We start from the raw sequence: 26260 nt of genomic DNA on the forward strand, positions 1-26260 counted from the left end.
AACAACAAAAAGGGTATCAAATGCGTCATAAAATCCCATGTTTAAGAGAAACTGGGCCGAATGAAAAGTGTGGCCCACCAACACTCATCTCCTATCTAGACTAGACTACCCATGACTCACAGGAGTGCTTGTGTTAGAACAGTAAAAGCTACTGATGATGGCATTGATGATGCTGATCTTCAGTTTGATAAAACTTTAATATCTCCCGCATGGTTTTTTCCATTCCTTCCCTTTTGCTGCAGCATACGGCAGCTCCTACCTCCAGTCATGTCAGTAAATGATCCATAGCAGCAGATCTCGTAGCCACTCAACAGGAGCTGAAAGCAGAGAGAGAGAAACAAAATGAACAAACCTGTTTAAGAGGGTCATTTGGAGTGGAACTACAAATGGAGAGAAAAGTCAAGAAGTGCTCCCCAACCCTTATACTAAAACCCACAACAACACATTTCTGAAATAAGACTCTGGTCTCAAATAAGCATAAGGCACTGGCTCCTGACCCAGTAGTACAGACTGATGTTAGCATCTTTTTCATGCTGATATTGGGATGCATCTCTGTCTCTGCAGAAGACTGTTGAAGGAAATTAGTTCAGATTATTAAAAAAAAATTATATTCCCGACATTTCTGAGGATGTTTGCGAGCCTGACACTGAATTCTAATAGCTAGGAGCAGACCTGCCTCCTTTTCAGAGGGGGACGAAGAGGGCTGTACACCCATTGCTGTGCCCCAACTGAAGGACGTGCTTTCATAGAGATGAGTGGGTGAGACACAAAAACTGCAAAGCCTGACTTACGAGATAAATAATTTTGAGCACTCCCTAGACATGGTCTTCCATTTGTCTTGCCGACATAATCTCAGAAATGCTTTGCGTCTGACGGTTTGATTTTGTGTCTCAATAATTGCTTATTATATTTCAGAAATGTATCTTTCCAATGAAGAGGCCTACAGGGGCCTTGCCTAATTTCAGCAGCAGTTCATTTCCATCTGTCAGGGTCAAAAAAGATTAACTAAAATCATTTAATAGAAGATTCCCCGTAAGACCTTGTAAAATTTGATATGCTTTGTGCATGTGCCAGAATGCAAAAAAGGTGTAAAAACAGAATTAAGTTTTGTGTAAAGTTGTATTTAGAAACTGACACATTGAACTCTACTTTACTGAAAATAGTACTGGGTAATCCATGACTAGAGCTAATTTGGGTCTGTGAAACCAGCCCATTAAATGTGATGATGTTAGATTGGAAGGTCTTAACAAAACAAAAAAAATTACGATTCATCTTTGAAGCTTCAATTGATTCCAAATGCTCCCCTTCCATGTTATATACTGGAGGAAAAGTTCAAGGCCTCGAGTGAACAAATACACCTAGTCTGTCTGTATAAACTGAAGCACCTGTTCATTAATTGAAGAGTTAAAATTGCCTCCTATTAGTCTCATTCCCGACAACTACATAATTGATTCAGGCAGTGCTGCAACCAGCCTTTATTGTTGGGGCTTCAGAACTATTCCAAGGATTTCCTTTTAGTGATGAGTCATGCTGATTAAGAAATGGTGATTCCAAACTTGCAGGTAAAAAGTAAATCAATCATGAACATCATACACAAACAGTGGGGGGTAAAAGCATGAATAGCTTAATTAAAAGTGCATATGATTTTTGCTCATCCTCAAGCAATATAACACCCACGTGAGAGACTAGTGGTTTTCTTCAGGGGACCGATACAAAACAAAAAGTGGTAACAAAATTCAAAGAGTTACACAGTTACAAAGACTAAAAATATACTTACAAATCAAAAAAAGCATTCAAGGGAGTTATTAAAAAAAAATGAGCAGGAAACTATGTTCACTAAGATTTATTTACAATGTTCATTAAAAACTTTAGGGTCTAATTGGTAGAGGAAAAGCACTTTGCCAGCCTTCAAGACTTTACAGAGAGATCAATACTGCCAAACAAGTGATTCTCAGACTTCTCAGCGGATGATGAGAAAGGATGGCTGCCAGAGCTCCTGACAAATTGCTCCTGCCCCCACCCTTCTCCACCTTTCACAATAGCGATCTCCGCTACTCTGTCAAGATCTCTTCGGTCACTTCGTTTGCGGGTTCTTGGGATGATCTTCAAAACGCATTAAGGTTTGCGGTTTTGATTTCTTTGCAAAGTTTTGCCTACAATGCAAAATGTTGTAAAAGACCTGGGGAAACTGAGACCTAAGTAATATTTGTATGAAGTAGTAAGCTTTTAATCAGTATGGGATAAACAGTTTCCCCAGCTGTGAGTTTTTAATAAAATAAACTAATTCTCCAGATGCCTTTATGCAAAGCAACGTCAAAAGACTAGAAATTGGAAGTGTACATTAATGAGTCATATACACAAGGATACATTTTGTTGCCGCATCTGAAACCAAACCCAATGAGGTTCAGTACCGGGTGACTAGTAGAAGAGCCAGAATTTGTCATGGGAAGCTACATTCCCTTTACCACTGTCATCTTGAAGCATGTGTGCGTGTGTGTGTGTGTGTGTGTGTGTTTTTAAATGGTAAGCCTTGGAAGCTATTTAATGGTAGGATACCCTCCAGCAAGAACTGCAAATGCTAGGTTTACTTAACAGCCTGACTAATTTGAACCGACTTTCAATTGGAGGGTCAGTAAAGGCAGAATTTTGCTGACTGCTTCGTATCAGCTTCCAAGTTGCTCCACTCACTCACCAAGTACCGCATATAGTTTTTTTTTAATTATATACAAGATATCACTTTTAATACCATTATATTATTCACGCCCTGAGCTATGACTTAAACAAGGTAGTTAAAGGCAACCCTCTTTGTTTCTTCGTATAATCGCAGAGTCAAGCAGACAGAAGGGAAAAGGGATTTACAATTTCCTAACACCGATTAAGAGAGGGACATTTTTCTCACCAGCTACAGATACTTTTTATGTGCCAAAAAATGTAATTAAGATTTTGAGATTTGTTTGAAATTACCGAGTGATTTAATCAAGTCATTTAAAAAGCAGCAAATAACATTAGGTTTCAAAGGAAAAAACATCCAGCCACACTTTACATTTTTTCAAGGTCTGTCGAGTCTAAATACTTTCCACGTCTCCAAAATAAATATTTTAAATTTTCCTCTGCTTTTATCCGTAATTCCTACTGAAGTCGTAGGCCTACATAAAGATTAAGAGATATGTCTGAAACAGGCAAAGAACTGCAGAGACAGACGGCAATAAACATTTTTACTTCTGCATCATGGAAATTGAGTATTTGGATTTTGTCAATTTCCGGAAGTTGATTGACTAACTGACAACGTAAAACGACCGGCCTTAGTCATAAATAGTAGTAGTAGAGCAACAACGTACAGAGGACAAAGCAGAACAGATGGATTTCTGGTAATTTATCACAAACGCAGCTTTTGAAAAAAAATATGACATCACTCTAGCCTGTAATGCCGGAGTGAAAGCAGCCTATAGGAGATGTACACTAAATTTAAACATGTAGTACAGAGCTGATGTGAGGCCAACAGTGTTATACAACATTATATTTTCCCCATAGTGTGAACTACTACTTCTTCAGATCATTGGCTTTACTTTAACCCTTTACCTTCTCATCCCCACTGGTCCTCGCTCTCCTGGGTCCCTGGTGACTTCTTCCGTTGATTACATCTCCTCGCACCTCAAACTTGGCCTGTATAAACAAGGCAGAGGGTCATTAGAGCAGTATAAGTCCTTTTAGGCTTTACAAACAGAGTGGTCTTGTACGTAGGCCATTAAAAACCTTTGACAATTAAATCGACATGGAAATGCAAAATGACGAGATATGCTTTTATGTTTCATTAGAACAATGAGTTTTATTTACAGGTCTGCAATTTAAGTACATTTCTCAGTACTTAAGTCGCCGATTCAGAAAGACCCATAAAACCTACTGGACTGTGGCCCTCCAGGAACGGAGCCCTGTGCCCCTACACCACAGCACCTGACTTTCAGTATCCCTTTCCCAGCAGAAAAATTGAATAAATCTGCTAGCTAAAGTAAACTGTCACTTTGAAGAGGACAGGAGAAAGCTGTGTTTACACTGATGTCTGCTCTCAAACAAGTTCATTTGAGTGTTTTTGTTTTCGTGCAACCTCCCCCAGAAAAACATTTATAATACTGACAAAAAATTGAAATAAATTAAGTTACAGAACATCCACTAGCTCTCCCAATTCCTCTGGCTCTGATGGGAGTCAAAGAGACGCGCGCTGTACAGACTGCAGTGCAGAATTCTGAACAATGCTGTGCTGCCTGCTCAAATAGGAGTCTCTGATGATGACCTTTACATCTATCTACCAGCTTGATAACATCCACAGCCATCCCGCTAAGAATACAAAGCAGTAGTAAAGACAACAATATTTAAAACTAATCTGCTTGCCCAGTCTAGAGTGCCAATTTAAACCCAATGATGGAGGAAATAAAACATGTGCTGCACGGAAGCATCTGAACAGCAGAGGTTTAGCACCTATCGAAGCCTCCTTCAATCACTTCTGGTTGGATTAGACCTGTAGCCCACTATAATGTTCTCGTATACCTTCATTTATTTCCCTGAAATGCGTAGATTCATTTTGGGAGTGATGTTGTTAGCGCATCGATGTTGATCATCTGTAGAACACTGTGGCCCAGTTATGTTAAACTATGCGAGTTGCCTGCTTAATAACTTAACAATAAATCACATGGCTGGTAGCAGCAGCAGGATATCAGGGCCCAAGCTGCGATTACCTCAGAACAGATATCCACACAGACAACTTAAAGTCCCCCTCCACCTTCCACTGTTTCCATTCCAACCCAGCCAAAAAGCCACCCCAAACATCGTCCAGGTGCTTGTAGCCATGAGGGGATCTTTGTGGGAAAAAATGACTCCTTTAGAAGGCTTTCCAGTGGTTTTGTACTAAAAATCCATGCGAATGTGAAGACCGAGATCAGCAATGGAGCTGCATACCTTTTCTTTACGAACTCAAAGGGCTCAGAGTTCTGCTCCAAGTCGATCGCTAATAAGTTTACTCACCTCATCAAGCACTTGACCTTGCCGGAAACATTCCACGATCCCTAAGAAATGGAAAACAAAGACAAATGATGCAGACAAAAAAAGGTTGTTTTCTACCACAGCCACTACGTGCAGAACGTCAGGCATATCACATCAGTGGAGAGATCTTCTATATTAGTGGTACCAATGACACAAGTAAACAACTAAAGTAAATAGACACATAAATAAATAAAGGGATAATTTCCTGCAGTGTATGTATGAGACTAATACAGATTGAGAGACACAGGTTTCATACAGAGCTGAGAGTGTTCAGTGACCGGAGCAGAATGTCTGTGGCAATGGCAATGGATTTCACTCACAAAGGTGGCTGACGACCCACTTCTTCCCTGCGATTCCCAGGAAGTACTTGAGTGTCCTCTCACACACCAGATCACCATCTGCACACACAGACAGAAGGAAGGCAGTCTGGTTAGAAGGGTCGAAGGTCAGGAAGTGAGAAGAGCCAGCCCAAGTCAGCCACATGACAGTTTCAAATTAAACTGTCCCAAATATTGTATACATACATCTCTATATACACACACAGGCATGTATATATTGGTAGGAATAAGAACCTTACAATTGCAGCTAGAGGGTCGATTAAGAAAGTCCTTTTATCAACCAGTAGGCAGCTCTCAGACACTCCTAAGAACAAACTAAAATCTTTATTAATCAGGCAAAGGCTGAGGAAGAAAATCTATCCTGTCCAAAATTTCTCAGTTTCTACCAGGAACAACAGGGTAGATCTGAGCACAGCAGGACTGGAGAACAAAAGAACCTTACAAGTTTTCCAGGTATGCAAAAAATAGACACATGCAAAATAGTTTAAGGGGAAATAAAGTAATTTCAAAGTGAGCTTGAAACCATATATTCTTCTGAAGCCGTTAAGGTCACACTTAAATGGGTATTTCCCGTTACTCTAATGGCTGAAGATTTTATTTGTATTCCACCACTTCCAATCAGTGCCAGTGCTGGGTAGAAAAAACTGGGATTCGAGTTGTGTAAAAGAAGTGGGATTTGTGTCTTTAAGGTGGCAAACAAAACAATGTATTCCATATGTTCTTGCAAGTTGGTGACGTGTGCAAATCAGTAGGCTGTCTTGGTCTTCTCATCATTTACACATTTAAGTCTAAATTGTAATGTTTGCCAGCCCTGTATACCTCAAGTCTAACAAGCTAACTGCTCCCCCTCTAACCATATGGACTGCTTAACACTGGTCTACAGAATATTTCGTACAAAGGATTGCACAGCCAGATTGTCTAGCTTTACTCTGGTGTCATAGTATTCATAGAGCCGCCCACTGCACAGTCAGCACCAGTAGTCAAGGCCCCCTGATTGGAACTGGGTTAAAAGACATGTAGTGAACAGACTACAGGTGTTATGCTGACTTGTGCTTCCTGTGAAGATGCTCATTTGTAATGATACCTGCACACACACACACACCCCACTAAAACCTGTTGTTGGTAAACACTCAAATACAAACAGATTTTCTCAATCCCCAAGCAACCCCTCCCCCGTCTCCTGCTCCCCCATATCAACAGGGGGGGGAATAAAAATAAAAAAATAGGTGTGCACGTTGCCAAGGAAACAGTGCCATAAAAAGGCAGCTAAACTTTGGAGTGCCGTCTCCACAAACGTGATGCTGCAGAATAGCGAGGCATTAGTGCTGCGGCGGAGATGAAACCAGGCGATGGAAGCCAGTGACACTTTGAAAGATGGGGGAGACTTGGGAGAGGGGGGATGGATTGGGCACATGATGCATCTGACTTCATGCTGTTAATGATCAGGAAAATCGAATCTTAACAAAGACATTTATTCCGCACCTTGACAAAGAAAAAATAAATAAAACCACTTTTTAATTTATATTTAATGGTTGCCAATAACGTGCATGTGAAGGATGAGAACATTAGCTCTGATTACAGCTTTTTTTGCAGCTCTGTAACTCTCCCCCCCTCCATGCCTTTCATCCAATCCGTCATGAAGCAATTTATACCACTGGAATTTATACCGTTGTTGTTTCTTGTTGCAGATTCAGCTAATATACACATAACCATTCCCTGGGACTCTCCCGAAGTCAGAGTTTTCCCCAACATGCGGCAAGAAAAATTAACTTTGCAGAAAGCCATGGCAGGAAGGGGATTAAGCTGTCTGTTAAAAAGTAAAACTCATTCTCTTATTCCACTTTGGCGGGTCAGGCTCTTAATCAAGCCAAGGCACTGTCACTCCTTGTTTTCCTGTTGATCAGTATTAGTTGTGCCTTCTTATCCCTACACAACGCACACTTACCCGTTTTCATGATCACGTGGGTTGTCCCTGGGTTGACTTGCGATGACAGAGTGCTCTCCATTTTCTTGGCAAATTTCTGCACCAGCATCTGCAGTGCACAGAAAACAAGATCATTATATACTGTGCTTATCACATTAAAAAAAAAAAAAAAAACTAAATAAATATATAAATGGAAAACAGCTTGCTGAAATCTCCAGTCGCACAGGCCTCTAAGAACTCCACAGTACTCTCAGCCAAACAAGGAACAGCAGGAAGATAACGACATTAGCAATAAAGTCTCATCATAAGCACATCAAAGCTGACGATGACAAAGTGCTCGCTGACAGCGTAAGGCTGCAGAAAAAATAATAATATAATACATGACATATGACAGGCTCCTTTCGTTCTTTCTTTCCTTATTTTTTCTTCTCCCCACTTTAAAGAACTGAAAACATTGCGTGAGATAAAGAGTTGCCGTTGTGAAGCAGGGTAAACATTTCAAAACATTTTATGATAGGAAAATGTTCACATGGAAAGATGGGGTCTTTGAAGTACAACAAACTCCAACTAGCACCTCTTATTCTGTCCTACATCATCCTCACCTTTCCTTCCCCCTCTGCTTTCCACAGAGGGTATAGCATTGTTTGCCACTGCTCCTGTGTATTTATGTATTGTTAGCACTTCTATTGTTTCACTGCATTATGTCTGCACTTGTCACCTCATTGTACTAGGATATATGCTTATTGTATTATGTACTGATTGCACTTTTGTAAATTAAAATGTTTCTTGTGTAAACTGTAAGTTGCCCCTAATAAGGGTGTCTGCTAAGTAATTAATAATAAAGTAAATGCATGATAATTGCACTTTTTATAATGGCAATGAGCACAACATATGTCTTTATAGGTTGTGGGTTCAAGGTGAAACAGCATGGTTGATTAAACACAATATGCTGGCTTACACAGTTCAATATGTCCTATACCAACCTGCTTTCTGAAGCAATATTTTCTTATACCTGTACAATTGTGTAAATGGGACTTACAACTAAGGGAAGATCATCAGAGTGCATCCTGAATACCCTCCTGTTCACAAGCGCCCAACTGAAAGCACAATTGACAGTGAGGATGTGTATTTATTTGTATAAACTGAGCAATCTGACCTTTAAATCACACTGTATGATGGCCATTAATTGAGAATGCAAGTAAGCGCCTACAAACTACCATAAATGTGGATTTGAAAAGGTGTTAAAGCGGTTTCAAGGTCAGCAGCCTCCTGCCCAGACTGAAACAACAAAGCTAATTTATTTTTTATAATAACACAATAATTGGATGACTCACAAGTTCGTTTCGGTTTAATCCAGACGCCACAAAAGACATTTTCCTCCCGGAGGATGAGCTCCTACAATCCCTGGTGTCTGTAGTCACAGCAGACGGAGCCGGTCTCTCTTGGGGTTGACGTCTACCAGGCTCCTGAGCTGCCGGCCCTGCCCAGCCAGGCGGATTCATTGATCGGTCTCGTTCCTGCGGTCTCAACGAGGGGCTCAGGTTCTCACACACATGGTCACTTCCAGACTGTCTGGTGCTCCCGTTTCTGAGCTTTGTCACAGAGAGGCGCCCTTTCAAAGAAGAAAAAAAGGTAATAACAATCTAGAGAGCTCAGGGGTGTAAGGAAGTTCATCACCCAACATTTAGCTTGAAAGCAAGGATTGCATTGGTTTTCTTTTTTTTTTTTTTTTTTTTGTACTACACAAACCGAAATTGGGTAATATCATTCATTGGCTAGAGAGCCATCTAAACCTTGACCTGGTCAGGTGAAGAACTCCTCTGCCCAGGTGGATTATTTCCCCCTCCTTTCTCCCCAGTGTGGACCAATCAACACGGACCCTTGCAGCCATTCGTCCATTTTAAGTGTCCATTATGGTCGCCTATAGTGTCGGTTCCAGCTTGTATGGCTCCCTGGGCGAACACCCCCTTCAGCGCTGCCCGGCAACAAAAACGAAAAGCACCATTCTGCACTAACTGTAATTTTTATTCAGACATTTGGAACAACACAAATAAATCAAAACATTTAAAACTATATAAATATAAAAAATACACAAAAATAAGACTCATAAATATCAAAAAGTAGTAACAGACAAATAGAAACATTATAGTATATAAATCCTAATAAAAAATGAGACTAATTATTACAGTTATCCTATTGCTAACAAAAAACACACAAATAAAACTAATTTGCACAAATCCTATATGACACAAATACACAAATAGAATATCAATTTGTGTTGATTTGGCACTCGAGCACCAATACATTACCCATCCCCCAACACTGTCAACCAAGAGTCAAGACTAAACCAATTCACCTTGGTGGTGTGCAGACTAGTTTTATATTATTCTTAACAATTTCACACAAAACAGAAAAAATGCAACAATATTTCTGTGAAACTATATATTCACAGTACTATGAATGAATTGTGGTTTATTTGGTAGCATTTCATAGTGTGACTGATTTTACTAATTGCATTAGTACTGTACTAAGTTAGAGGTGCGCTATTTGATAGATTCCCCCGCTGCCCTTACCTCTGGCTTCCAGTGGGGAGACCTGAGATCAAACTACCCACGTCCCCCTCCCCATCTCGTACTTCTAAGTGGGAGACCTTCCCAGGCAGTACCCTAACTAGAATCAGGGCGCACAGTCCGACAAGGTTAACTGACCCACAGTCCCACACGGTGACATATCATCATACCAGCAAGATGCCGCCCTTCCCATGTCGCCTATACCTAAATCTGCCGCTGGTCAGTGTCACTCTCTAACCCTTCCAGAAAACACCATTTGGAAAAGTCAACCAATCTATTTGTGCAACACTATCAGCCTCCTGCTTGTGTTTGCCCTTTAAACTAAGACGACACCATGAAAGCATTAATGTGATTAGTCTGTGTTAATACAACTGCCTGTCACACAAGCACGCACACTAAGCTGTGTTCACTGCTTTGGGTTTATGTGTTTGTGTGTTGAGACTCTGCAAAGAAAGCTGTCAACGTCACCTCCTGCGATCGCTGGTTTATGCCACAATTAGAAGAATGCTTCAGAGTGTTTGTCACCAGCAACTTAAATAGCTTTGTTTTACTCCAATGTGGTATTTATGTTACTTTATTCTAAAAGAATAGTTAGTTGTAACATCTTAATTAGTTGTAACAAATGCACAAAGAATAAAGAAAGAAATGCTGAAATCATTAGCTGCTATTCTGTTCAGTCTTAGTAGGGTAATAAAATAACTGCAAGTTCACAAGGCCTATTTCTAACCAGGTGGATTTATGGATCACCGTAGAAAAACAAGTGAGCATTTTTTAGACCTAAAAAGCAGTACCAGGGTTTTTAAAAATAAAATAACGTGTTGGTTCATCTCTTTAGGGAACAAGCCTGTTATTTTATGATTTACATCTTGAGGAGTTTTTCAGATGAAGCCCACCACACTGATGTCAACATGCATTCATGAAGGGGATGTCTTCTCAAGGCTGCCGTCAATCTCACGTCACTCACAGCTGCTGAAGCGCTAGCTGAAGTGATCAAGACGTGCCTTTACAATCACCACCTCCGTCTGGCATTTTAACTGTCCCGAGGAGGTCAGTGTCCGGAATCTAGGCCTGACCTTTACAAGGCAACCTGAAGTAGCCATGTTTGCTAATGGAAGGATTGCAGGTGGCCCACTTTCCCCTTGACTGCACAAGCATTATACACTCACCTAAAGGATTATTAGGAACACCATACTAATACTGTGTTTGACCCCCTTTCGCCTTCAGAACTGCCTTAATTCTACGTGGCATTGATTCAACAAGGTGCTGAAAGCATTCTTTAGAAATGTTGGCCCATATTGATAGGATAGCATCTTGCAGTTGATGGAGATTTGTGGGATGCACATCCAGGGCACGAAGCTCCCGTTCCACCACATCCCAAAGATGCTCTATTGGGTTGACATCTGGTGACTGTGGGGGCCAGTTTAGTACAGTGAACTCATTGTCATGTTCAAGAAACCAATTTGAAATGATTCGACCTTAGTGACATGGTGCATTATCCTGCTGGAAGTAGCCAGAGGATGGGTACATGGTGGTCATAAAGGGATGGACATGGTCAGAAACAATGCTCAGGTAGGCCGTGGCATTTAAACATTGCCCAATTGGCACTAAGGGGCCTAAAGTGTGCCAAGAAAACATCCCCCACACCATTACACCACCACCACCAGCCTGCACAGTGGTAACAAGGCATGATGGATCCATGTTCTCATTCTGTTTACGCCAAATTCTGACTCTACCATCTGAATGTCTCAACAGAAATCGAGACTCATCAGACCAGGCAACATTTTTCCAGTCTTCAACTGTCCAATTTTGGTGAGCTTGTGCAAATTGTAGTCTCTTTTTCCTATTTGTAGTGGAGATGAGTGGTACCCGGTGGGGTCTTCTGCTGTTGTAGCACATCCGCCTCAAGGTTGTACGTGTTGTGGCTTCACAAATGCTTTGCTGCATACCTCGGTTGTAATGAGTGGTTATTTCAGTCAAAGTTGCTCTTCTATCAGCTTGAATCAGTCGGCCCATTCTCCTCTGACCTCTAGCATCAACAAGGCATTTTCGCCCACAGGACTGCCGCATACTGGATGTTTTTCCCTTTTCACACCATTCTTTGTAAACCCTAGAAATGGTTGTGCATGAAAATCCCAGTAACTGAGCAGATTGTGAAATACTCAGACCGGCCCGTCTGGCACCAACAACCATGCCACGCTCAAAATTGCTTAAATCACCTTTCTTTCCCATTCAGACATTCAGTTTGGAGTTCAGGAGATTGTCTTGACCAGGACCACACCCCTAAATGCATTGAAGCAACTGCCATGTGATTGATTGGTTAGGTAATTGAATTAATGAGAAATTGAACAGGTATTCCTAATAATCCTTTAGGTGAGTGTACATCTGTGCTGTGTGGCGTACGTTATTTTGCTATTGACCAGAAGACATTAAGGGACTATAAAATAGGCTGTGCTTTTGCCGTTACATAAAATAAAGAATAAATCCACATTGCAGTTGAGCCGCACACAGTGCCGAGCAGGAGATGAACAGAAGCTTACACGCCAGGGCTGATCAATGTGGAATCCACGGGCTGCATAAAGCATTGTGTCGCACTCACGCCTGCTCTCATTCTCATCTCAGCCAAGAAGTGGCTGTGCATTAGGGAGTCGTATTTTCTCACTCTGCAGGAGCCAGCTTGGTTGCTGACCAGCGCTGAGTAAATAAACTGTCAGCTCCCATTACAGGTAATGCGAGATGAGAGGCCGTGCGATAATGACTCTCATTGCCTTTGCAAAGCCGGAGCCAAGAGCCAGCATATCGAGCTCCAGTACACAGTCACACAACGGGAGACCTCCGGGGAGGCAATTGCTGGCGCTGCCCACATTAGAGACACCTTTGATCCCCCCCCAACCCCTTCTTGAATAGTTAGCAACTGATTTCTATACACCTGTCACTCAAGAAATATGGTCAAGGATAAAAAATAAATAAAAACCTGCTTCCAAATCCCATTTTGCTTTAGCGGCTATTTGATCATTGATTTTAAGATCAACATTGTTTCACATGGTTTAGGATATGTTGTGATATATTAAAAGAAAAAAATAAATGTTCAAATTTAACATGCAATGTTCAGCACTGGATTTTAAATACATTAATAAATATCAAATACAAAGAATAAAAATCAAATTAAAGAACAAAGTGGCAGATGGATAAAACAGCTGTACTAGTAAAGCGGGACAAACATGGCAAACAATGTTTAGCTAAATGCTCTAGTCTAGAGCAAGAGCATTTTAATAAGGCTATCTTATTGCTACCCTGTTATAAAACTCCCCACAACACTGGTACCACTCAAAGGATCCCAGTGTCAGTTCACTCATAAGATAGCAATCTCTGGGTTATAGGACCCCGGCTAATATTTTTTCTGCAGTATGAATGTTCTCTCTTGATAGATCAAAGTGAGGGAGAGTGCACTTTATTAGAAAAGAGCACAACAGGGGGTTAAAAAAAAAAAAAGTTCCTCAGAAATAAACTAAGTGTGATTTTAATTTTTCCACCCCCTTCCCCCTTTCCTAATCCAGCTTTTATTGAAACTGCATATGGTGTGGCAGTTAGAATTAAATTGAATTAAGATAAGCCATCAGTTCAGTAGTCTGAGAAATTACTTTGGTTTCCCGTTGAAGCGATACCCTGCTACACTTATTTTAACACCACAGCCTAAATAATCGCTTTTAACAGCCCTCAAAACGTAGTGTCAGCACGTTGGCAGCATTCGCATGTAGCAAGTCTTTCTGGCATTAAGGATTGCTGCAGCTAATCATTTGACAAGTGATGCAGGGATAAGAATCTAATCCGCTTTAACATCAACCAGAGAGAAACTGCAGAGCAAGACCCCCCCCCACCGGCCCCCCACCTTAAAAATGGGATAATGCTGAATTGACAGAGATCCCGAAAGAACATAGACAGATTATGCTTCTGCACCTCGCTACACCTGAAATAGAATCAGAGTGGTGCCATATAATTAAGCACCTATGTGGGGAAGTACACGCATGACAGCTGTATCATGACAACTTCTTCACCACAACAAACTCCATGTTCGTAATTAACTTTGTATTGCTGTCGTTGGAAACCCATCCCGTCAATCAGTCTTTACAAATCCACAAGATTAACGTGCATTTTTTCAGTGGGGCGTATCTCCTGCGGTAGAACCCCGTGCAGCTGGGACGGGCCACAGATTGACTCTTGTGGAGGCGTGGCATCCCGTCGAAGTGTGATGAATCGTATAGCACTGCAGCAGTGGAACTGGACAACAAATACAATAACACACAGATCTTGGGCTCCTGTTTATTGGAGTATGTATTTTACAATTACAATTTAAAAGATCTTGGGCTCCTGACCTGCTCCTTGTGCACCAGTTCAAATCCAGGCTGCACCACTAACGGCCGGGAAAGCCAGGAGAGCTTAGGGTTAAACATCACACACTGGCCCTGGTCAGTTTGTGTCAATCAAATTGTCTGAGAATGAATATGAATCTAAGTCTTGCCTTTTGAATCCTATGTTCAGAATATTATGAAATACTCCTTTCTGTATGATTAGTAGTACAGCTTGCTTATTTGTCTGAAACTAGAACACACAAAACCTACCAGCATGGTTTGTTGCTTTGCACGGTTTGCTGGGACCTTCAGGAGCGCACCAATGGGGTCACAGTATGTAAAAAAAATATGGCTGCCACCAGCTACCTTGGCTCCCTCAGAACTGTATAATTTTCTTGCACTTCCAAATATGTGACACCATTTCATTAATTCATTCGGATTTACTTTGTCCATACCTTCTTGACATGTAAATTTATAGCAAACAGCTGATGGTTAATTATCCATGTCAAAAGTTAAGCTCTACAACTGTGTGTGTGTAGCCCCCAGCATTTCAAATTATTGTCCAAATCTGTCAGCGATTCCGAGTCATTAGGCATTTTCAAATCACATTTACAAACATATTTTTAATTGAGCTTAAACCCATGATTAATCGTTTGCGTCTTGATCATGGTCCATTTAATGTTTTATGCGATATCATTGTGATGTTTTTTTCTGGTGTGATATCTGGAGGGAAGTCTTTATTGATTTAAAGCAGTATGTGATCGGAGTTCTACTATGTGCTACACACTCTTGTCTTAGTTCTTGATGTTTTCATCCTCCTGCTGACACCAAAACGCTAAAGCTCGAGTATTAAGCTCATATACAGTGTTTTCTCCTGGCCGCGGGTTTAATGAACTAGTTTTTCAAAATTGGTGTGAAACTTTTGGCAAAATCGAAACAAAACATCTCAATACGATTTTGCAGCAAATGTTTTCAACAACAAAGTAGACCTGTTTTCATGTCAGCCAACCCTCTTACCTGTGTGTGTGTGTGTGTGTGTGTGTGTGTGTGTGTGTGTGTACAATTGGGGTGCAGCCTGAAGTGACAAATCCCTTAAAGCAGTGGTTTTCAAACCGGTCCTGGAGTACTCCCTGCCCTGCTGGTTTTTGTTCCGAGGACTTAATTGATTAATTGAATCCATAATTGACCTAACAAAGCAATATACCATTCAATTAAGTAATTAAGACCTAGGTTGGAACAAAAACCAGCAGGGCAGGGGGTACTCCAGGACCGGTTTGAAAACCCCTGCCTTAAAGGATCTTATGGAGGAAACATCGGTAATAGCCAGTGGGATTTGAGGGGATGAAAATCACCAGTGCAAATCCAAACTATTTAAACAACAACAAAAAGCAGAAACTGTTGAGTCAGGCCTCATTTACTGAGAAGTGCCAAATAGGTTGCTTATTAAGCTTTTCCAAAGAACCCGCACAATGCTTCCAACGTGCTTTCCGGAAGAGCTAGTGGACCACAGAGAATTGCAAGACGAGTCCGTGTGCACCCGAGTGAGAGTGTGAATTTTCATCTGAACCAAGAGCACACTTCAAAGGTACGAAACAAAAACATAAAAGCACGCAGGTGCTGAGAGACTATGGACAAGCAAATTGCTGGATCTCACACCTTTGTCAGACTGCATTATTGACATAACTCAGTTTTTTTTTTTTTTTTAGCACTCTGAAGGAAACGGTACAAAACTTGTTAAAGAACACTTTCACGGTTTCCCATTTTGAAAACATGATGCACCGCAACCAACAATAACTACACTGTTATGGAAACCACATCATTTTTAAATTTAATTTAATATTTAAACGTATAAGTATCACATCACTATGTATTGCATACAATACCGCAGAGTAAGCCGTTTTATAAATTATGTTCTTAGAGATCAATTCCTGGTTTTAGAATTAGTCATCCTTGACAAAAATGCATTTCAAGTTATTTTCTCGTCACAGAACTTTGAATGAAGCAGAAAGCATGCTTTTAAAATGGCCTGCCCATTGCAAGCTTGCCAAGTTATTCCCTGTATTACCTGGCATCTCCTGCTTTTTGTCTTTAGCCCGGCTTCCCATCTGCTTCTGCTCAGGCTGGAGACTGGAGGCGACCGGCTCACTGTCAGACATTTTACTCTTTGCAAGTAAGCAGACCGGAGAGACAGGAAGCTGTTTGGGAGCCTCTGACCTAAGAGTCTCACCTTCACTGTGAAGGGAACATGAAAATGGCCTTCAATACTAAACATTAAATGATCTTTAATTACTATATGCACTCAAGTTTGGAAACAATACATTCACAGTTGTAGTCGAAAATATTCACACCTTAAAACTGTGAATAATAGGTATAGATTAATGAACAATATTAATTTAACTAAATTAATTAGTGAGGAACTGTTTTAAATTAAGGATACATATTGGTGTTCCTCTAAGCGTTTAAAGAAGTCTCCATTGGGGCGTCATTCCCTTTGCCAACAGTATAAAAAAAATTCTTCTGGAGACACTTTCCAGAAACTTCAGTTTGAATTGAGGTGCAAGCAGGATCCACCATACAAGGGCCATGCACTTATGTTCCCTCTCAGTACTGAAAAACCCAGACGGACAAGAGATGAATACATCCAAGCCGATTGATCAAGTTGACTGGCCCGAAGGCTTTTACCAGTCACACAGGCAGGCTCCTGACAGCCACACCGATCAAATGAGGAGGAGATCTAAAAAGGAAAAGCAGAGCTGGGTTTTTACCTCGAGGTCCCTTCACTCTCCATTCTGACACAGACTGCAGCGTTGCGGCGGTCACGGCTTTCTGAAAGCAAAAGCGAAACACGACAAAATGTTAACTGTCTGATGTCACAGAGAAGTCAACCAACCAAGGGCGAGAAGACTCTTGCTCGTTTATACAGCCGTGGGATTTTTCCACAAAGCATACTCTGCTGCCAAAGGAAGCTTGTACCACCTTGAAAGACCATGCAAAAGGATTTTGACTTTTTTCCCCCACTTCTCTGGCTCAGAGCTTTATCTTCTGCACCCCACAAAGGGTTTCCAAGACTGCATGGGAAAAACTGGAAAATGATGCATGAAAATTAAGTGTAATCCATGACAAAGTTCAGCGGCTTCTGCAGTCCAGTGCAGGAGTTTACATAATGTGGCAAGCATTACAACAAAATGGAGTGGAACACATACAATGTATGTGCAATGAAATGTGATGGAAGCAGAGCAGGGCAGTACAGTCAGTAAGGGTAAGGCCAGAGCAGACTGCAGGATCTACCAGCACAGTGCGAGCACTGGAGTTAAGGAGAAGGTGTGGAGGTGGTGAAAGGCAGGGCAGTCCCAAAACTCACAGGCAGCTGGCACAGGAGGCCAGGGCAGGAGAAAACGAAGGAAATATTTGCTACATTACCAAAAGAACAAATCGTTAACCACATATAACATGTTGCCATTAACAACCATCCTGTCAACTGGGCAGGAATTAAAGTTCATCATTCTGCACTAGCTGCAAAATTAGAGGATTTCACCTGAAGCAAACTTGCATGGTTTCCCCTGATGCTATTTTTCACTCACACAATGCTCCCTCTGCCTCCTAGCCTGAATGATTGACACTGAAAGGCTTAGAGTAACCTCCTGTCCAATTCAGTCCCCTCATTTGCTTTTTTCTTTTCAATTTGGTCAGCACACCAGTTGTATGGCAAAACTATGTTGGTTCTCTTGAAATGATGCTTCTAAAACTCGTGGCTGTACTGCCACCATCCACCAGGGGAGGCTGGCATTCTTCATGCTGGTTTTAATCCATTTTCAAATCATGACTGAGGCAGTACAGGGGAAGGCATTGTAGCTATTGGGCAATGCATTGGAACAACAGACGTATACCAAAACATGGCAGTTAACAGAGGGTGTAGGGAACTGCTGCAAAATGTACAGACAGATGTGCAGAGGTGAATCCTACACCTACACTCAGTCAACTTTCCTGCTGATCCCAGAAGTGTTCTACGGGACTTAGAATTCTGGACTGTTGCACACAGTTTCCTCCTTTGTATCTGAACCAAGGAGGGTTACACTACCAACTTTCTGACAGATGAGTGGGACTGTGAACTACAATCAGTATCACAACTATTACAAAATAAATATTTGTGTATTTCCTAACTAAGTAAACCAAATGTGGTCGCTGGTACAGTTCAATCCATTATGCATCAGGTAACACAGAGTTGTTAACAGAGAAAGCAAGTTGAGCTGAGATTATGAGAAGATTTAATAAAAGTTTAAAATCTCATGAAGCGTGTTGGGCTAGGCCATCCGGTTCGCCAGAAATGATTTGCATGTTGTTTGCAGTACATCCCTGCTAATATGACAGTTATCTCCCCCATAATTATCATGGTTGTTTAAGCAAATCTGTCATACACAGAGGGTCTGCCAGGATAAATTGTACCCTCAGCTACTTTATCAACGCCTACGTTTCACTGCTCCTCCGGTTCACCGACATTACCTTAATAACATTAATATTAAGTTGCCTTCCATCATATTAAAAATATATATAGAGATTTTTAAGCACCGAAGAGTTCTTTGTGAGTAACAGCAAGCAGGTTGAACAGATTAATAACAACAACAACAAAAAAACTAAAATACAGAGCACGCAAAAATTGGAGTGTGAGGACACTTGAAAATCTGCAAAAAAAAAAATTCTATAAATACTATAACCAAGATTTCTGAAAAACAAAGTAATTTTATTTAAATGCATTTTGGAAAATGAGAGGTTTCTGAAGTTACAGATGTGTGAACTGATGGGGGGAAACTAATGATGAAATGGTTGAGATCTCCCTGACACTTATTTTTTTCATCTTCTCTACGCCCTGGAGGCTGAACTGGTGATGATCAAATTCTCTTCTGCCATTTTTGTTTTTGTTTTCAGAGCTTTGCACAAAAATTATCGTAATTATATTTCAGCTACGAAAAGCCAACTTACAAAAGTTTCAAGATGGTTTACATATCTTTCCCAAGGGAGTCTGCCTCTGAATCCAAACAGTGGAAGTATATTCATAGGTTTGTGAGGCATTGCAAATATTTGGAGTGATATAAATTCAAATGACATTTATATTCCTGATGCTGTGGTATTTGATATTCATTTATTACAAAATCTTACTACAGTGTTCATGTAATGTCAGCTCTGGAGATTACCTATAACTTAACAGAATGACCTTACTTATTGGATTTAATCTAAAATGTTCCTTTTACATGCGTGTATGGAAATTGTAAAAAGTACATAATCCACATTTTGTACGTGTACATAAGACAAGGTCTATTATTGAGTTACATCGCCTCTTAAATAAAACACAAATTAATATAATGCTTACGGATATGTCAGTGATCTATAAGGTGAAGATACCGCAATTCCCTCATTGAAATTAATGCCATGTACTTTGCAACAGATCGAGAAATCAATCGAGGCCCATGTGGGGAGTGCTCTCTGAATGCTGAATCGGGCTGCTTGAAGACTCGCACGCACCGCAGAATCAGATCCAGGTCGACAATGTTTGCTCTGCACTCTCCCAACCCAGAGCTTTTTCATTCAAAGACTTTGGACCACAAAAGAGAACGGAATTCTTTTGGAAAACCCAGTACTTTTCCTGGACATTACAAAAAAAAAAGTACCATTACCCATTTTTCCCCAGGTTTCTTCTGTATAACTTGAAGGTCTAAATTCCCCTATTCCCCCACCTCCCCCCACCTCTAGCCCTCCATGCCAAACTCAGAAAGGCTGACACATTACCAACAGTACTGTAAGACACATCCCACCGGAGAGAAACTCTGTATTTGTTAAGAGGCCATTCATCATTATATTGCTCACTCACCCATCTTGGCAAGAGGCGAACACAGAGCAACAAATGCGGCTTTTGCAAAGCCTGTGTCAGGGTGTGAAACTATGGGATGTTTTAATTCATACACCAGGTGAATTGATCCCTGGGAAGAGAAGCATATTGAATGGGGTGGGAGCTGGAACCTCTAACTTAACTAATCAAAATATCTCATGAATCACAGATAAAAGTTACTTTAAGAAGAGTGTGATGGGGGGTTGCATTTTGTAATCCTCCTTTGTGATGAGAGACGAACCGCAAGTTTATGTCACTGGTGCACTGTGCTGTGAAAAGGGGACACCATTTCCACCCTGCTGCGAATGTCACATTCCCTGTACCTGCTGAAATCCAATCTCCAGGTCTCCTGCTTTGGTGCAGACACACGCCAGCTAAAGAGGGACATTGCGGCAAGCCACTAGAGGTAAGTGTCACCATACCTTTCTCTCCTGTGGCTGCCGTACCCTGGGAGTTTGGTGGAAGACAGATGCTCTTCCTGGCAGGAGAGGCTGCTTCGGGGCTCCTCTGCTCCTTCAGGGCAGCCTCCAGTAATGCCATTTCCTGCTCCAGCCGCCTCAGGTCCTTCTGCATGGTGTCCTTTTGCTGAGGATGAACACAGAGCCATTCAGGGACTTCAATTCTGATGGAACAGTTGGTAAAGCAAGCCTTGATGACAGCACAAGTTTCACACTGTAACACTTCCTCTGGTTTACACAGCCTTGACACAGGGGAGTCTCAGTTTGTTAGACCGGATGCGCAAGAAATAAATACAAATAAACACTTCACTGTGAATCCATGCAAGAGCAACAACTGTGTGCCATGCTCCAAGTTATACTACACCACAATAACACAAATGGAAAATAAAATAATTTCACAAATTATTCTCAAAAAACAGCTTAATAGTAGGCCTTTGGATGTGAAGCAGGGAAAGATGGGGGGAAAAAAAGCAAAAGTGGACAGATTTGGGAACACAAAAACCCTGTAAGTTAAGTACACAATAACAGCTTTCTGTCATAATTAAGAAACATTTGATTGGGATATAATTTATATTCTGCCAAGGAGTCTAGAAGCTTGGGGGAAAACACCTGAAAAATTAAACTGGAGAGAAATGGAAAGAACTAATGACCGTTCACTGCTGCCGCTTCTCATTGTTGCAACACCTGGCAAAATAACTGTCAGAAACTGCCATCACAAGGAGGAACAGAATTGAGCTCAGCTAATGTGAGACAACAGTGTGGACAGCTAGAGTCTGACATATTTCAATACTTTACAATCCCTTTGAATTGGCCACAGATCAAGAATGGGATTCAAGGAAACCAGAACTAAGACAGTATCAGGACATTTTATATATGGAGAGCTTTGAAAGCTGATCCGTTAATTCCATCTTGTTTGAAAATGCCACCCAACCCTACTCACACTCTGCACCCGAAAACATTTTTAGTTTTCTTGAAAATGAAACAAAACATTTTAAATGAATAAAATAATAATACAGGTATGAAGAAAAATTGCTTAGAGTGTGCAAATTATCTACCTGGCTAGTTTTCATCTCACAAAATATCACCCATAATAAAATGCAATTTAAAAGTTGCTGAGACCTACATTTTGAAACATGTTGGGCATTTATCACAAGATAAAGGACAAATGCTGATGTACATGAGTGAGTTCTGCCCTCTGGTGGCTGCAATGTGCTAATACACAGCTAGGAATCCTGCTGCCCATAAAATACATATACCTACCTTCTGAATAAGATTGGAACGTTTAGGAAAAGTCTCACCAAATCTGAAATTTAAAGATGTGTCCAAGCTAATCTTCAAATAGCAAAACAGATGAAGGCAGGAATGGTCTAAAGGTTATATGTAGGTTGTTTACAGAGTATTGTTGTGAGTAGCTAAAAATACATATATCATATCACCTACTGATGAAACAAAAAAGGTTCCACTAGTGAAATGTCTCTGCTGTAGACAATGCAATGCAGTATCACACTTCAGAAAAAAAACTCAGCTGCTAGTCTAATTGCTATATCCACATCAACTGAACATTTGGATGATAAAGAAAAAATGGCATGATCTTAAAAATGTATAAATCTGAAATAAGAAAAACTCCCAGGCTATGATTCACATACAGAGGTAGGAATGGTTTTACAGATAGTTTTAAATAGTTTGGAGAACAGAATTGTGAATAATTGTATTATTTTCTTTATATTGTGTGGAACTGAAGACACACCAATGTGCCATGGCACCCTGGTTCAGAAACACTGATCTAGAACTCCATTTCCAGTTCAAGAAATGTCCCCAAAAGTTTCTTGAGCCCCATCCATAGGCCCATCCTCACTGCTCTGTTTTGAGAAATGCAGCCAAACTTAATTCCCTCAGAAGCCAGGCTTACCTGAGTGGTGAGAATTTCACTTTGAGAAGACAGCAACGGGGACTCCACTGGATGACTGGCCTCACGATCATATGCTGCAGCCTCACCTACACAGGTCCCAAAAACAAAAAACAGCCTTAAAACGCACAAAATCACAGTATTGTCAATTTGTTTTTCAATCTAATCACGTCAGCTTTAAACCAACACCTTCTTCAACCAGTTTTTGAACAATAATATGAATAACACATTGGAAGGTGAATTAACACTGAGTTGTTCTATGGCAAAATCTAGAACACCATGCTCAAATTATGCAGTTAAGCGACTATCAGTGTTCCAAAACAGATAAAAGCACAAAATCCTGCAAAGTCAAAATCTGCATATCAAATCTAGAATTGGCTTTTGAAATATGTATAGTACATTTTAGGCTTAAACAGAAACAAATAAACCTGTGATTACCGATCTTTCCCTCTAAATGCCCATTGTTGTCCGCTCCGTTCTCCTCCACACTGTGGCAGCTGTCATTGGGAGAGTTAACTGGTGAACATCTATCCAGTGGAGCGCTTCTCGACAGCTCTGTGACCTGCTCCAGTTGACTGGAATGGCCCCACTGTGTGGAGAACAGATCTACAGATGTTTGGCTACCTGGGAAACTGTCTTGGCTGGAGACCATGATGACAGCTGATCGCTCAACAAGAACATGAGAGGTGGCCATCTTATCTGGGAAGCCACATTCCTGAAGTGAAGGATCTTGCTGAGGCAAGCCGGGAGGCCTCTTTGAGCCAAACAATACTGCAAGGGGTACAAGCTCTTCGTCAAAACTGGAGTCTGAATCAGAAGACTCCAGTCTTTGGGCCCTCCGTCTCTTCCTTGGCTTGGCAGCTGGGGACTGCTGGCTTAAGTGATCTTTGCTTTCCATCATCTGTCCCTGTCCGTCATCACACATTCCATTATCAACAACAAAATGTGGAGGCAAAAGGCCATCTGGGGTCATGGACGACTCTTGAGATATCTTAGCAGGCATATGAAAACTATGCACAACATCACTTTCACCATCTCCTGCTGAGCTGTCCAATGTTTTCCTCTTCAGTTTCCCATCTTCCACCATTGACTCCTTTGTCGCTGGGATTCCAGTAGTCGGATTCTGGTGGTCCTCAGGAGTTTCTGAGAAGAGAAGCCCAGAGTCAGACACTGAGGGGAACTGATTTAAGCTTTTCCTCGTCCTTCTTGCTTTCCCCAAAGGTGACACTTCAACAGACTCAGTGCAGTTTCCATTGCTGCGGTTAGCTCTCGTTCTGCGACTGCAGTCGGAACTCTTCCAGGAGTTGGGATCTGAGCACTCGCCAAATTCAGCTGCTCTGGAACAGCTTCTGGTCCGGACCTGCCCTTTTGTCAGACTGTGCGATTTTACACCACTGTCTTTGCTTTTCTGAGATGAAGCTTCCCTCCGGGGAACAGGAACTGTAGGTGGAATGACATCACTGCCACCAAAGTTCTCAAGGTCCACTTGCTTCAGAGAAGCACAAACATCCATCTTTGACCCGGGTGACTTCACAAATTCTGCCACACAACACCGCTCTGATTGTTTCTCTGAATTGGTAGGGTTTCTCTCACAAGTGTCCTTTCCTTCTTCTGCTTCTTCTGGACTTTTGCCAGACAATACCTGGTCTTCAGATTGTCTGTTTTCCTGAGGTGGGTGATCAGGGCTTGGCAGCAAATTAAAGGACCTTCTCTTGGTGGTCTTGAAGGTTTTCAAAAGCTGTTCTGTGTCCAACTCGCTATCGTTCTTACCTTCAGCCAGCTCGGCACAGAGCAAATCATTTGTCACCATCACATCTGCTCCCGTATCAGGAACTGCTGAGATTTCCAAAGTGGGTGGAGCAGGATCGATGATATTGCTGGAAGTCTGTGGAGATTCTGTATTGGGGATCATTGAAATCTGAGAGCTCTTTTCCACAATCATCTCCACAAGGTGCTGTTCAATGCCTTTTTTGCCAGCAGCTATTTCCACCGGATTTGGTTTCAACTCTCCAACCTGTTTTGCACTAATTTTATCAGCTTGCTGGAGAACGGTGCTTTCAACCATTTGCGTTCTCCCTTGGTCAATTTGTGCAGAACTCTGCTCATTTTCAAAGCCCTCAAAAACCCTCTCAGCTTCCGCACTTGTATATGGTTTAAATTTTGCAGTTTCAGATCGGAGCCTTTTACTAGTAGCCTGTACCTCTTCCGTGAAAAGCTGCAGCCTCCTGCTCCTACGAATTGCCCTGGACTCGATGATGGCGCTTGCTGGATCTTCACTGCTCGGGTAGCTCTCAATCTGGACTTCCTTCTCATTAGAAGCAAGCTCCTGTGGACCAGCAATGTGTAACACTTGATGATCATCAGTCAGCTGGCAGGTAACCAGTTCTAGGGACTTTGCTGCCTTGGTGGCCTTCTTAGTTGTTGATGCACTCTTTTTCACACTATCCCTTCTATTAGACTTGTTTTTTTTTCCTGTGCTCTCTGTGCACTCTTGTGGCATGTCATCTTTTATGTTCTTCCAGGAGGCTCTTACATCAGCTTTCTCTGCCCTTGCTATTGTTTGATGCGTAAAATCAAAAGAAGGGCTTTCTTTTCTCTTATCGTTTTCCCCCTCCATTGAGAGTAAGCTGGCATTGTCACTTTTGGCAGGGCACTGTTGATCTTTGCCTTCTAATGGCTGCTCACCAGTGGTACTCTTGTCATCTAAAGCAGGAGGTCTCTTGATGAAGTCGGCAGGAGTCAACTCATTAGATTTTCTCTTGCTGGCTTTCTTGTCCACCTGGCGTTCTTTACTTGAAGGGGGGTCACATGTTCTTTTATCATCAGAAGAAATGCTCTTGTTAACCTGAGTGTCTGACTTCCGATCTCTCCTGTACACGACCCCAAATATTTGGTTTTCCAGAGATGTCCTGCGGTCAGTTTTCTTCAGGCTATCCAACTCTTCCTTTGCCACCTCTTCGTACTTCTGCGTCTCAGTGGAATCCCCTTCAGAATCACACTCTTCCAACTGAAAATCAGCACCATCCTCACTGTTTTGTAGTCCAGAAGAGCATATGGGATCATCGATCCCAGAGAGCCACTCAGAGACCTTCTGAATACTCCTCCTCCGTCTTTTTTCCACAATTTTGTCCGAAACAACCTTGGCTAAACCCAACGCTTCTTGGAGGTGGTCCCCTGCATCTGAATGACCCCCTTTCACTTTCTCTCCAGAGTTTTTGTCTTTACCCAAGCAGTCCTGGCCTCCAGTGGAGACCGACTTCTTGTTACTCCTGCCTGACTTGCGTTTTCCATCCTTTGAAGCTTTCCCTGAAAAGGTGGAATTCGGCTCTCTCTCTTTCTTGGAAGAGCAAAGGTTGAGGTCGATTTCAGTGTTGGGTTTGGGCTCCATTGGGAAGTCAGTCATGTCAGCAGGACCCTTGTGTTCTTTAACCACTGCCACTGTGGAACCAGATACAGCTGTCCCAGAATTTGTTAAACAAGAGGCATCATCCAGATCCATTAGTTTTGCCAAACAATCCTCCTCTAACAATTAAAAAAAGGTCGGAATTAGTTTCTGAAGAACATATACATATATATTTTTTTTAATGTTCATGTAAAATTATTTTATACTCCATTAAAGTCAAATTAAGCTTCAGAAGTGACTTAAGCTCTACTGGAGTTGACAGTATAGATTGCTTTAACAATATATAGGGTGCGACTCAGACCAAGTTCAGAAATGTCCCTCAGTAAGGCAGAGGAAATCAGTGCTACTGTCAATGGGCTACAAAAGGTATGATAAATAAACTCAGCTTTTATCTAAAACT

At 41.5% G+C, this 26260-nt stretch overlaps 1 protein-coding gene across 1 annotated transcript in view; it reads right to left on the reverse strand.

Moving 5' to 3' along the window:
* LOC136742327 (breast cancer type 1 susceptibility protein homolog) overlaps positions 1 to 26260 on the reverse strand; it is a 47415-nt gene that overhangs the window by 12866 nt on the left and 8289 nt on the right. The window contains exons 10-20 of the mRNA XM_066698584.1: positions 22896 to 25979; positions 22461 to 22546; positions 20516 to 20678; positions 16978 to 17038; positions 16278 to 16444; positions 8631 to 8908; positions 7318 to 7405; positions 5355 to 5432; positions 5017 to 5057; positions 3580 to 3663; positions 260 to 317 (exon numbers count right to left, since the gene is read on the reverse strand). Coding sequence (XP_066554681.1) covers positions 260 to 317; positions 3580 to 3663; positions 5017 to 5057; positions 5355 to 5432; positions 7318 to 7405; positions 8631 to 8908; positions 16278 to 16444; positions 16978 to 17038; positions 20516 to 20678; positions 22461 to 22546; positions 22896 to 25979 — 4188 coding nt within the window. The remainder of the gene's footprint in view (positions 1 to 259; positions 318 to 3579; positions 3664 to 5016; positions 5058 to 5354; positions 5433 to 7317; positions 7406 to 8630; positions 8909 to 16277; positions 16445 to 16977; positions 17039 to 20515; positions 20679 to 22460; positions 22547 to 22895; positions 25980 to 26260) is intronic.

This window comes from Amia ocellicauda, chromosome 3, assembly GCF_036373705.1.
Source record: "Amia ocellicauda isolate fAmiCal2 chromosome 3, fAmiCal2.hap1, whole genome shotgun sequence".
Taxonomy (NCBI): Eukaryota; Metazoa; Chordata; class Actinopteri; order Amiiformes; family Amiidae; genus Amia; species Amia ocellicauda.